Below are 13,876 nucleotides of genomic sequence, written 5' to 3'. Positions count from 1 at the left end.
TGATTGTATCAATAAAAACAGAAGTCCACATATTTTCTGGAGTCATGATCAGTTATGACTCCATGTCACTCAAGGCTCTCAGGTAAGTGTGTCATTGAAACCACAAAAAAGCAAGGATGCAAGCTTGAAACTAATGCCAGAAATGTCACCCCTTCCCAACAAAAACAACTAGACTGCCATCAAGATGGCTTCATCCCTCTTGCATGTAGGGATGGTAAAGATTTCAGTTGCAACCAGCCCTTTTTATGAATATCCACTTAGTTACCCCAGAGCCTGGACTAAAACTTTCCAGGAATGGATGTCTCAAGCTATTCTGGTGTAACCTCAAAGCCAAATGGTATTGATTCTGTGGCCTAAAGGTCTCTGACTGGCATTTAGGATACTATTTGGGTAATGTGAATACAGGGCACATGTCAGATTTTAACTTCTCGCTAAATTCAACCTGGATTTGGTTGATACAACCCTATTAAAAGTAAGAGAGATGCAGGGCTGTGAGCTCAGAGAATGAGTAACAGTGATGGGCACCTGACGGATTAATTTGGTATTAGGTTAGGGTACATTGCTTGGTGTGAGGGTGTGAAGTAGCCCGTGCAAAGGTCTACTTGTAGATATTACAAAGGGAATGTGTAATGGCAAAGCTTGTTTCAAATACTGTAGCACTAGACAAAGGACCAGCCTCTCGCTCCTCAGAAAACACCTATTGCCCTTCCAGTTCCTGCTGCTTGCAGTTGTCTCTATTAAAAGGTAGAATTGAGAAATCCATCACAGAGGGTCCTTAAGGAAAGGCCCTTGATCCTCACAGGATAAGCACAGGTGCTATATTTTTACATCCCTGAGACAAGCCAGTCTTCATTCCCAGCTTCCCCTTCTCACTTTCAACAAGTCACAAGAAATGAACAGCAGTGTTCCCTTCCTATACTTCCATTTGGTTTGGTGAGATCCATACACAAAGTCCTTTCCATGTGAAGTTTAATGGGGTGTGATCAAGCTTTGGGTGTGCACTAAATGCAGAAGAGTGGAATACGGGCATACAAGCAGCAACAAGAAGAATCTGGAAAGGACAAGCAAGCCCTCTGTTCTATTTTACATTTCAGGAGTTGTTGCTGCAACATCCCTTTCACACTTTCAGAAGGCAAATGATGGTGAATACAATTATATTGCCCAGCTGCTAAAAAACAATTCAAATTATGCTTATTTACCTTGTCATGCCACTTCCTTGGCTGGTTGACATCAGACCCAAATTCTTCTGTCACACCAAAGTCAGGAGTCTAGTCAATTCAACAGGTCCTTGGCTATGGTCAAAGAACGTGTCACAGATGAGTCCAGGATTGTTAAATAGCTACACGCTCTCATTCCATGGTGCTGATCAAGCGTGAAGCTAGCACCAACTTCGTCCCAGGGACAAATGAAAACTACCTAGATATGTAAATTTAACCCAAAAGTCAAGAGTCCTATGGGGCCATTCTGGGGCAGCCAAGGATCATCAAGTTGTTAATGATTCCTCAGAATGCTCCATATTTCCTTCATGTTCCTGAGTATTTTGGTAAGAGCACAGAAGTGTGGAAGTTACTACTCAAGTTTGTAGCTATAATCCACTTTGTTTAGAGGACGTCGGCTGTCCAGCTAATGTGGTTTAAATTACAGTATGTTAGATTGGCCTTGAACACCTACAACCCACAAATTTTAAGTATTTCAACTTCATTTTAACCTAGTACGAAATACTGGGGGGGGGTGTATGTGTGTGTGCACACGCGCGTTGTTTTGACAATATTGTAGTATTAAATGATGTTTTAGCAAAGAAAGAAAGAGGCCACTTTATATTTTAATTATTTAAACACTATCCAAAAGGTGAGATTTTTACAAGAGATTAATGGTATGTCTAGCATGAAACAGCAGAGTTCATTTTGACCTCGTTTAGGAGCTAGCTTGAGTGCCAGAAGTGGGGTCACCATATTAGTCTTGCCTGCTTCTTACCCTGATTGGCCTGCATGGCAGGTTATGCTAATGTGACTACAAAGATTCTGGCATCTTAGCTAGCTTGGCTATCTACAGAGAACAGGATTGTGCCATGTAGACAACTTAAATGGCTTAAGACTAGGGGTCAGCAACCTTTACAAGTGATGGGCCACAATAATGCAGCTTGGTCCCAGGTGGGGTGCCACCTGCAACCCAACTACCACTACAACTTCCCTTACTGCTGCTGTGCTTGCAACCTGGGCTGAAGTTCTAGATGTGCAGGCCAGATGAAACTGCTTCGCGAACTGGATCTAGAGTATCTTAGAATACTTTGCCAACTCCTGGCTTAGACTATCCCAGGTCAGCTTCAATGGAACTTGCTTTTCTTAGGCATTTTTTAACAGTTTACCCTAAAACTGAGCTTATTTCACATCTGTGACATGACTCTACCAGAGGGGGTCTCGCTACAGCTGGCCCCATTGCCCACAGTCCCTTCGCAAACCTCCAAACTCACTTTGCTGTCAAAAGTAGCCATGGAGGTGCCTTGCTTCTACATTAGGCAGAGAAGGAACCTGATGATGACCATGTCCCATGGGGCTTGCAGGGCTTCTGGTGCTCACTGGCCCCCTGGGCCTGTAATTTATGCAGTTTAAGTCAAGAGTCCTGGGCCCTGTGTCCCACTGGGCTTGGGGTCCTTGTACCTTCAGCCCCTTCTCCCAGTCCATAAAGTCCTTCCTTGCTTCTGCCCCTCTGGGGTCTAGGACCCAGAGCCCCAGGATTGGCAAACCCACAGCCTATCTTCTAGGCAATGGCAGAAGGCCCTTAGGATCCAGACGTCCAGCTCAGGCGCAAGCCTTGCAGCTTTTATGTCTGCACCTTCTGGCTTATTCCCCTGTTGCGAGCATCTCTCACAGCACTTCTCATCTCCCCTTCTAGCTGCTCCTGGTCTACCAGGTGTCTGTTGAACTGAAATTCCAACTTAAGCTCATCTCCACCTTGGGGTAAATGGGCCCAGTCAATAACCAAAGCTTTTGCCCCTCAGGCTTGCTACTTGGACAAAAAATACCAACTGAGGCTTATTCCTAGCCACCAGTCTACTTACTTAATCTACATCAGCCTTCCTTCAATCTGGCAAGGACAATCTGTCCTCTTCCACGGTCTGGGCTCAACTGACCCCTTCTCTCCTGGGGTAGCTTTTATATTCACTAGCCCTTCCCCTTTTCCAGTCACATGATCTCCTCTGCCTCAGCAGTCTCTATATGCCAATGATTACTATTTGGCTCCCTCTGCCTCTCCTTAAGCTCCCCTTCAGGCTTCTGGCTCCTACTGGCCCCAAAGGTTCAAGTCTTAAGCGGGCCATGCTGGCTTTCTGGGCTTTTTTGCCCATTTCCTATAGCAGGGATTTGACTCTGGTATAACATTATGTTATAATCTGAGTAACTATACACTTGTGTATCTGGCCAGTGTTTGAATATATATGAACTCTCAAAAGCCATTGGAATCCCATGGAACAGCGGTGACAGATCTGGAAGTGACGCGCCTCTTTCTGACAACAATGCTCCAAAGCCCCAACAGAACAGCAGGAAAACTGTGCTGGGAGAAGTATTATTTTTAATTTTGGTTTTAATTAAATTAATTTTAATTTGAGTGAGATGTAAAAACAAAGGCCTTATCTTATAAAAGATGTTGCAACTTTTTACAAATGCCCTGGTTAAATTCTAATTCAGGCAATCACTTTCTCCATGCTAAAGTTATACTTTTGGTTTAGACTTTGAAGTTTGCCCTTCCTTTAAAAAAAAATTGGGTTACCAGCACATTCTACTGCAGAGAAACGTACAATTAATTAGTGGAGAGTGATAATTATAGTATACTTCCAGATTTACAATTCTCATGACCCTACTGAAGAAATCGGAGGCTTATGGATCTCTACTTCAGCATGGAATCTTATGCCACCTGTAAACCACCTGAGAAATGACTCAGGAAAAGTGCTATAATAAGGTAAATATAAAACATTATGCTACATCATTATTTTCTTCAAAACATGGCATGAAGCAATTATATTCTAGTTTGTTCAAAATTATATCAGACATGTGGTGTTATGCTGCCCAGTACATGCAACTCCTGTTGAATCTCATCACAAGAACAATTCTCTTGAAGTAGTAGGAGCTAGACAGATTGCCGAGTAAGCAACTCAACTTGGGTTGTAATTTCACACTAAGACAAACAGTGCATCTAAGAGTCAATATTTATTTGATTAATAACTTACAAAAATTTGACAGATTTAATTTATGTAAGGAGAGCTAATTTATTAAACATTTACAGGTTTTTGTTCACAATGTAATACATCAAGATCCTGACAGTAGTAAAATAATACTTGGCACAGTTATAAATAAAGAGAACACAAAACCAAAATATCCATAGCTTAAGATGCAGTGATGCTGTTTTATGCATATGAATTCTCAAAAACAAAATCTGGTGGACACCGAAGGACACAGAAACCTGCAAAGCAGCAGCACATGTTTAGGGCCAAGACAAAAATTGCCATTTACTCAACCTATAATCAGATTACATGACTCAGATCTGTTCTTGGCCCAGATCAGCTTCAGTCAGTTTTGGAAGTGATGTAGTTTTGCTGCAATATGCAAACTGTAAAGCTTAATAGGTTACTTGGGAGGCAAATGCTGCATAGAAGACTTTTCCTATTCTGATGGTTCCAGATCCTAGTTTTAACTATTCCTCAAAACAATTAACTAACTCTTTGCATTGGAATTTCTGGTGTGCCCCAAATCCACAATATTTGTAAGTTAATTCTGAAGCAGTAAGTGTATTTTCTATTGGCCTTATTCTCAGACCTTAATTAAGCAAAACTCTCACTGGGGAGTTATGCTCAGTTATGGCCTGCAGAAGTCGCTCCATATTATTACCAGATACTATTCCTTCCTTAACAAATATTTTTACATTAAATGCACACGGTACACACACTTAATGATAATTAATGGAGCAGGGCAACTCAAATGAATGTATGTTACACGCTGGAGTCTTCTACTGGTGGAAATGCAGTTAATAAAACATTTTAGTATTTCAGTTACATGAACTGACTCCAAACACAAGTGGGAAAAGAGGTTTAAACAAAAGTGCAGAACATTTCATTTAAAAAATAAGTAACAAAATATTAAAGTCCTGGGCACGCTTTTTCATGAAATTAAAATAATTAATAATTGGTCTAAATTTTGTTATTGTTAACAGTGTCATCATTGTAGTTCTAAGTTCTGTCTGACAAGTTGGCCTTCGCCTCTTGCCACCCTTGTACCTGACCCTTGTCCCCTCAAAAATAGTGTCAAAGATAACGTTGATTTTTTTCCAGTGTTAAACATTCAAGAACATGAATGTTGCATTTCTGTAAATCTTGATATCTGGTACTTACAAACTATGCATGTCTTGCGGTCAAAGAAACAGCTAGATAAAAAATGTCTACTTGCAAATACTGAACATCAACTATTTACAGTTTTGCTGCTCCTCTTACTAAGGCAAGGGGCGGGAAAACCACTAGATTGCTTTAATGCCTGTAATCTGCATATTACAGGGAACGCTAATTTTTCCAAGCATCAAACATGCAGTGAATTTGCAGGGTATAATGCCTATAAACAGCAATATTGAACATCACTAAAAGCTCATTAGATATCTTCTACACTTTTTGGTTGGATAAAATGAAATGAGCAGCTTTAAATATACTAACACACACTCACAAAGAGAAAACTATTTGATAAATTATTTATATATAGATACACATTCTTTACACTGGTCTATCATCTGCTTTCAAGTCCCCTTCCCAAACTCCCCTCACAGGTTTCTCGAACCACTATGTTGCTACAGCACTTAAAGAGAACTGATCAGAGTCTCATTCTCTCTGTAAACAATAGTTAAGGAAGCAGTGAATAATTCACCATGAATATATGAAAATGCTATAACAAAATCAGTGCATCATATTCAACAACAAAACCCCTTTGGAATGTGGTTTCAGATCATTCCTTACCTTTTGAACAAGCTTGTAGCAGAAAAACTTAACAGAAAGTTTCTACTTGATGACAAATCTTCTTTAGAAAGTTGTATTAGATTTTCTATTCATATGGGCTATTAACAGGGATCATGCTGTGCTTAGGCTTGGTTTTAATGTGCAAAAAAAAAAAAAAAAAAAAAAAAGCGTTTCATTTAGTTCATTCACTATTACTACTTTTGCAATCTGGAATTTAAAACAATTAGAACATTTCTTTTATTAAAGGGAATTTGCATTCATATCTTTGGTTCCCCCTTGGCAACTTCTCTTCAAGTATACTACCTTTCCAGTCATTATACCATATATTACATTGGATTGCTCGTAATATTTAAACATAGCCATTTAATTAATTGTTTATATTACTACTCCAGAGATATCAAATTCATTTCCTCTTTATTTTTTAACTGAATATCTTATACTCTAGTATATATTGTGGTCTCTATCGTGGCCTATATTTTAAGAGTATATCATGCACAAAGCAGGGCTTTAACTTCAACAAAAGACCTGTACTTGCTTGTGCAGCTGTTTATTTTCAGACTATACCACCTCAAAACAAGGTTAATTACAAATATTTCACGGTACCAGAAACAAATGGCCCTAACAGCCAAAAGCCACACACTGTAGGAAACGTTTTTGTTAATATTATCTTCATGTGCCCCACCTCAGCAACTTAACACATTACAGTGGATCCCCAATAAAACCACATAATTTTAATCACAGTATTGAAATGCACATTTTTCAATGTACATAATACTATAGAAAATCTATATAAAAATCACATTACAGGAACTACAACGCAGCAATCTCACTGAAGTATGACTGCATCATGAAGTTTACTTTATGCTCTAGATTCCCATTCCAGTGGAAGTATCAGACAATGAAATGAAAACGTCTATCCTGCACAACATAACTAAGTATGACAATACTTTAATAACCTCATGCTTCATTGTGAAATGTGTTAAATAAAAAAAACAACAAATACCATGAATATGTGGTTGCAAATAATTCTCATGTTAAGAACTGTTAAAATCCCTTTTTGATCTTCCTCCTCTTCCTTTTCAGGATTGGCAGTTTTTTCTGTCCATTTTTATGTTTGTTAATAAAATTCTGATGAAGAGAAGGTACCATAAGATTCATCATTAGCCCTACATATAGCATGCTACTGTTCAAGGGATGTGGATTCGAGAGAGAGAAATTTTCAGGCACCACTCATATATGATATGCTCACAGGGTCAAGGTGGTGCTACACTAGCTGGTAGCCCGTTCCTGAAGTCTGGTCATATTCTATTGTATACTGCCTTGTCCAGTCCACAATTACAGGACGAAAAAGACCACAACATCTGAATTCAAAGAAGTCTATAATATTTCTTATACATCCATGGCTAAAAAATAAACAAACAAAGACAAGTTAGTGGCATCACAATTCAGCAAGCATCACACAACGCTGTTTTGTCTGCTTCCAACTTTAACTCATCTTCTCACCAGCTTAGTGAAGTAGCAGCATATTCCTAAAATAATGATTTTTCTCTTTTCTTTACCAAGCACCTCTGCAAAAGATTAGACCCCCATTTTGGTCATAGTATACTTCTATGTAAAAGCACTGATGACTAGATTCACTTTAAATATTTACAGTAACTACTGGACCCCAAAGCAGATACACCGCTTTATGATGAAAACAGAAATCAAATTTAGGATTTAGGAACTGAAATTCTGAGATATAATCAGCATCTCGAAAACAATAGGCAGTGTTTTGCTATGTTGATTCAGTCAACTGTAAAGTCCGCTTTGTGTGGATAATTAAGTGCATGAGAAATATATGTTTATACAGTCATACAAACTCACTTGAATGGACTTTCAATAGAAGTTGTTGTAACTTTAAAGTGCTTGTATCGTCTGGCATTCATCCTTTCATTTGTCGTGATACCTAAACAAGATATCTAGAAATATGGGAAAAGAGTAAAACACTTAGTATATCTAAAATTTATTCTCACAGATCACAAGAGAAGGGCATGAAATATATTAGATTTGCTGCTTTATTGCCTTAATTTTGCCAGACAAATTAAGTGACTGTGAAAGGCTATGTACTAAACCTAAACATCTGAACCACTCATGTTATTTGGACTGAGAGCACAGCTGAACCAAACCAGGTTATAGTTTTTTTTGACCCTGAGAAGACATTTCTTCATATAATTGTCTAAATCACAAGAATTTTCTGTTCTTCAAAATACAAATTTTCTCAGCTGAGATTTTTTACAAAACCCATTTCACTTAAGTACTGCAAAGAGATTTTTAATAAAGCTCCCCAACTGCTTGGACCCACAAAAGGGCTACCTAGGGAAGTCAAGTTACTCACAGACATTGCCAAGTGAAGCAGGTCAGCTGCGCTGGGATGTGTCCTGGCATGGTTGAACTGCTTCACTGGGCAAAATGCACACTGCCTGTTGTCCTGCAAGTTCAGTGTCCTGCAGGACAAGGCAACATATTCCCCACTTACAAAGATGCAACCCCAGAATCTCTGAGATGCCTCTCTGAGAGTAGGGAACACATCACCTACTGTCCCACAAGATCCCAAGACTATCCAGGATGTCTCTCTCATTGGCTTTCCCTGCTTACAGAGACTCACCCCAGAGATGGCACCAGAATGAATTCAATACTCTAGTGCGGACTCAGGGCTGGGACCATGAATCACCTGACTGTCAATCCCAGCCCTGTAAGTACACCGGGGATTCAATGGGCTCCTGGAGAACCCAGGTAGGCACTCCTGGAGCTTCAGGAGCCCAATCCTGTGTGCCCTGGGAATGGGAATTCCTGGGCCACCCAAGATTGGGAGTCTGCAGACTCAGGGATGTGTGCCCAGGACAGCTGGAGAGCATGGGCAGCTCCAAGCTACCCATGCTTTCCTACCTTAAACCTCACAAATATTTGCTGCAATAAAGCAGCACAAATTGATACCACCAATGTCATGGCCACAAATTTGGGGCATTTGTGGCAAGACCAGAGACATGGAGGCGACACCTCAGTTAAAACATCTCAGCCAGGATGTCCCCAAGCACATCCTGTCCTCTTGTTCTCACCTTCAGTCCAAAACTGGAGATGTTCTGAAAAAACCAATCCAGTTGTGTAACCACCTGCCCCCCACCATCAAGCTTGCTGTCAAAACCTTGGTCTCCAATGTGCTTAAGAGTGGCTGCTAGGGAATACAGCTAAGTGAGTTTCGTGCCTGTGGGCAAGGGTAGGTGGGCAGGGTATGCTCAGGGATCAAGGTACACTGTTGCCATGGCACAGACATACCCCAAGTGTCTGTCACTGAGCTTACTCACTCATACCACTTCCAACACATCAGGGAGCTCCTCAAATAGAGACCAAGTTAGCATCTCTGAGAATAACTGCACAGGGGTTCTTTAAAGGCTTTTACCTTTCTACATAAATTACTATAATTTGTCTCAGACAGGTTTAATAATGTAGTTGTGATTTGATTTTTCTAGTTCCCCATGTTGTATTATCCTCTACCTTGTAAACAGTGTTCAGTGATGATTATTATGTATTCATCACATTTAGGGATACATCATTTCTCAGCTCTCCTCAGCAAGATTGGGGCTGGAGAATACATTAGAAAAATAAATATTTATACTGCTGTAACAGTCTGGTGGTTTACACTGGCTCGGCAACCGCACTGAGTAGAAGTGGTTACCCTGACTCATTTGTCTTGGGCAGGAAATCCTGTTGGATGCTTTGTGGCACTAGTTCACAAGCATAAACTAGGAAGCTAAACTGGTGGTTTCTCTAAATCACAGCTACAGAACAAGAAAGGAATAGACTGAGTTCCTTAAGTATTTTACCAAAAAGTTGGAGCATGAATCTTATTATCGAAGTTTTATAGTCCTTACAAAGTAATGAAGGCTGTGAGGAGACTTTTGATGGGTTTTTTTTCTTTAGGTTTGGGAAAGAAAAGATAGCCTACTTTTAAGATGTTATTATAATGTAGTTCATTGTTTTGTTACATCTACAAAGCATTCTTCCACAGGCTTCAGTAATATATTTATTTAAACCTATATCTGCTACCAGTTGTAAATATCTGGCTGAATACTCTGTCAAATATTTGAGTAAGCTTTCTTTCTGTGGCTTTTATATGGACATATACTGGTCATGACATGGATACCACAATCAAATACTAACTTCACTGGAATGGCAGAGAAGAGACTACTGGAAATACAGATTCTATTCCCTCAAGATTATAATGAAATGTTTGCATCAATCTTAGACAAATCAGGGTCTTCTTCTCTCTCTCTCTCTCTCGATATAATATGGGGGAGGAGAGAGAGAGGGGTTATGCTTTTTGTTTGTTTTACATTAAAATATATTTCTAAAAGTTTTGAATCTGTTAATGTTTTTTTTATTTAGGGCATTCTTTCTATTCTCATATACAAAAGGTTATAAAGAAGTGCCCAGCTATTCATCATCACTGTTCCATTCATTATTTCAGACATCTTTATCATTCTTCTTTTTACTAGTTTTTGTTAAGTAATTTCTCCTTTTAAAAAAAATAATTCTCCCAACACAGAGATTTTTCATTTCTGACAGGCCTTTTTCTAGACAAAGTGATCAGTGGTATGTCATTTCCAATTTTGCAGTTGATTTGATTTATATAATGGCTATACTTCATAATAGCACATTAGCTGTATTCTCTTAAGATTTTACTTTGTTTCTGACTGAGCCTGCACATTACACAGAGCTCTTCATGAAACTCTTACGACTAGAAGTTAGACTCAGTGCGTACAAGAATTTTAATTTATTCTTTCTAATATGTGGTGTTTTGTATTTGATTATACTCAATTTAAACTATCATTAGATTGTCCAGTTGCATACTTCTATCAGTTTCCAAAAAGCCTTCATTCGTAGGCCGTCTCAAGTGCCTGACAACTGTTCCAGTAAAGATGAAGTGCAGTGAACGTGACTGGTGAAAGATTATCAGGATGCAGCTGTTTCAGTTGCTTAAAAGGCAGCAAGAATTTGCCACAGGTATTCCCATGCATTGCAAAATAAAGTGAACAATTTTCAAAAGTGTTTAAGTGACTTAGATTCAACAAGTCTTATTTTGTATGGTGACTTAGGCACTAAGGAGTCCAAAGCCCCAAATTTTTAAAGGAGCTCAGCAGCTAAATACCGTTTCAAATCTAACCACAAAGCTACTAAGGACTTAGGCTCAAGTTTCTAAACTACTTTTGGGAAGGGATGTAGATACTTCACAACATTTTTAATTAAGGTTATAAGCCAAGGTAATATTAACCAAAAGCAACTGAAAAAAGCTTTCTGCTAAATTTGGTTCTTTTACCTCTTCTCAAACTAATCTTTGGATAGCTGTTACAAGGAACCTAAAATACCCTTGATACCCTGATGATCCTTGCCAATCCTTAACACCTCTAAACAGTCTTGACTCTCAGTAACACTATTCTCCTCTTGCCCAGTATCATCGGGTTCCTTTCTGTGGTAAACAAGGTACCCTCCAGGACTGACAGAGACAACACAGTCAAGATCTCTATTCCACTTGTAAGCATATATCCTTTTTATGGTAATTTATTTGATATACTAGGAATGATTAATACTTCCAATACTCAGAGTTGACTTAAGAAGCAACTAAAATAAAAAGTTCTCTTATACCTGATACATCTGACACATGAGCAACACAGCCACCCACATGAAGTGAAAAACACTGTTTAGAAACATCCAAAACATCCAAGGTGAACAGGTGGCAATTTGTGTAATGTACGTCCAGAATCCATCTTTTGCATAACTAGTCTCACAATGGAATCCCCAGTCTAGAAGAAAAACAATATGGAAAGAAGAGAGCTCATATCATATACTTATACAACAGCATGCCTGGTTAGAGCTGGTCAAAACGTTGACCAAATCTTGGATGAAATCTGAAATGGGGAAAAAAAAAAAACAGCAAAAATGTCACAATACGTCCCCACCCCTTCCCATCCAGCTGCAGTTAGAGTTCACAGGCATGATTATGACAATGACGAGTTAGTAAAAGGTCACAAAATAGTCAGAGACCATAACTGGAATTTTGAACTTAACATGCCTTATTTTACATCTAAATTGGGCAGTTCTAGACATAGCTCAGTTTCAGTATGTATAAAAAGTCCTCTGACAGTGCAAAATCTCATACTAGACGCTAAATGTAGTACTTAAAAATTACTCACAAGAAATACACCCATAGATCATCCAGCAGATCATAAAAAGCAAAAAGAATAGGTATCCCATGAAATAGCGATGGTTCCCTGCCCCTATAAACAGAAATAATAGTAATCAATTTGCTCTATCTTGAGAAAAAGTCAGTAATATGAGAAGGTTGATTTGCATGAGAATTCATTGCTTAAATAATGTTAATGAAAAGTTTAAGAAACATTATTCTCCATAGTCTGTTAAGGTTACATGGCTTCAAAGAAGCTTGAGAAAGAGTCTCTCTATCTCAGAAATTATGCCCTCTCTCAATAGCATAAAATAGTTCCTATGGATTTTGATTCTTTGATACAGATTGCACTTTGTTTTTTTCTGTTTTTAACATGAAGGACAGAAATGTGAAACCTAAAACAAAATTCAAGCTTTCTTTTGACAATTTAAGGTAAATAATTTTGCCTTCAGCTGCTTGAGAAACCTATTAAAATAAAATACTATAGATGATGGCTAGGGAGTTGATCAACAAAACCAGCTGATTAAACTGATTAATGAGATTGAGAAAAGCTGCGATTACTAAAACTTAAAGGTGACTGTCAAATGTATAACAATAGCTGATCAGCACAACATCTAACGTCCTTACACTGTACATTCAACAAGCAGACACAGATATGATCATCTGCTACAAAAGATATTGGTGTTAGAATTCAATCAGCTGGGTATTTAGTTGGTCATTTGTCAAATATTTTCTCTATTAAGCAAGAGCCTCTCTCCTAGTTGCAAAAAAAGTTCCAAGTACCACCATGAATAAACAAATAGGACAGAAGCAGAAAACTCAACTACACAATTCAAGATAGACTAAGCACAAGAGATGCCTCCCTGCTTGGAAAAAAAAAACCAAAAAAAAAAACCAAACATTTCCTTCAGATGTAACATACAGTGGCCACATACATTCAGTTTCTATCAGGAGAACTGCCATTTTCCCCAGTATAAACCAAAAGTTTACAAATATTCATGCTTTCTCTCCTGGACTGAAAATAAAGATGCAGTAACCAAAAAAAAAAGCTAACTGCAACCAAGGAGAAGTTGGTTCCAGGAAAATAATTCCTGGAAGAATGAATGTTTGTACAACTCTTTCCCAGCATGATTCTTCCTGGGGACCACTGGTCACCCAGGTCTGAAGAAGACATGGTGGGAAAACCAGCCACCAGTTGCTCCCCACCAGTTTCTCACAATCCAGAAACTCCAGCATGAGAAGTGAGCAGAAGTTCTCCAGCATGAGACGTTCTACACTGCCCTGCCCTAGTGGGAACCAGAGACAGCAATGCTGCCTACTTCTCACACCACTGTTCCCAAAGTGAGAAATAGATTGGAGGCTTTTCCAATATGCTCCCCTACCTTCTCTGAAAGGTCCATGGCAATGGAAGCAGCAGCCATTGCTCCCTGCAGTCCCTCGGTGCAGAAAGAGGTGGGGAGCCTTACCAGTCCCACCAGTTTCCCCTTGCCCACTAGGGAGATAGTGGCAGCGATTTAAAAGCCAGTCTCGGGGACAGCACTGGTTTTAAATTGCTGCCACCATCACCCAGCTGGAAGCCAATGGAGCTGGGGCCCAGGCTCAAGGAGGTTCTGCCTGGGGTAGCAGGAGCAGCCGGAGGATGAACATCTAGATGCTCCATCTCCTGGAGA

At 39.2% G+C, this 13,876-nt stretch overlaps 1 protein-coding gene across 1 annotated transcript in view; it reads right to left on the bottom strand.

Moving 5' to 3' along the window:
• Positions 1-4,183: 4,183 nt before the first annotated feature.
• ZDHHC17 (zinc finger DHHC-type palmitoyltransferase 17) overlaps positions 4,184-13,876 on the bottom strand; it is a 145,434-nt gene continuing 135,741 nt past the window's right edge. Inside the window, exons 14-17 of the mRNA XM_014595854.3 lie at positions 12,217-12,300; positions 11,669-11,826; positions 7,853-7,947; positions 4,184-7,392 (exon numbers count right to left, since the gene is read on the bottom strand). Coding sequence (XP_014451340.1) covers positions 7,254-7,392; positions 7,853-7,947; positions 11,669-11,826; positions 12,217-12,300 — 476 coding nt within the window. The 3' untranslated portion in view covers positions 4,184-7,253. The remainder of the gene's footprint in view (positions 7,393-7,852; positions 7,948-11,668; positions 11,827-12,216; positions 12,301-13,876) is intronic.

This window comes from Alligator mississippiensis, chromosome 4 (genome assembly GCF_030867095.1).
Source record: "Alligator mississippiensis isolate rAllMis1 chromosome 4, rAllMis1, whole genome shotgun sequence".
NCBI classification, from domain to species: domain Eukaryota; kingdom Metazoa; phylum Chordata; order Crocodylia; family Alligatoridae; genus Alligator; species Alligator mississippiensis.
The sequence above is the reverse complement of the archived record's forward strand: the minus strand, read 5'-3'. Positions and strand labels throughout refer to the sequence as shown.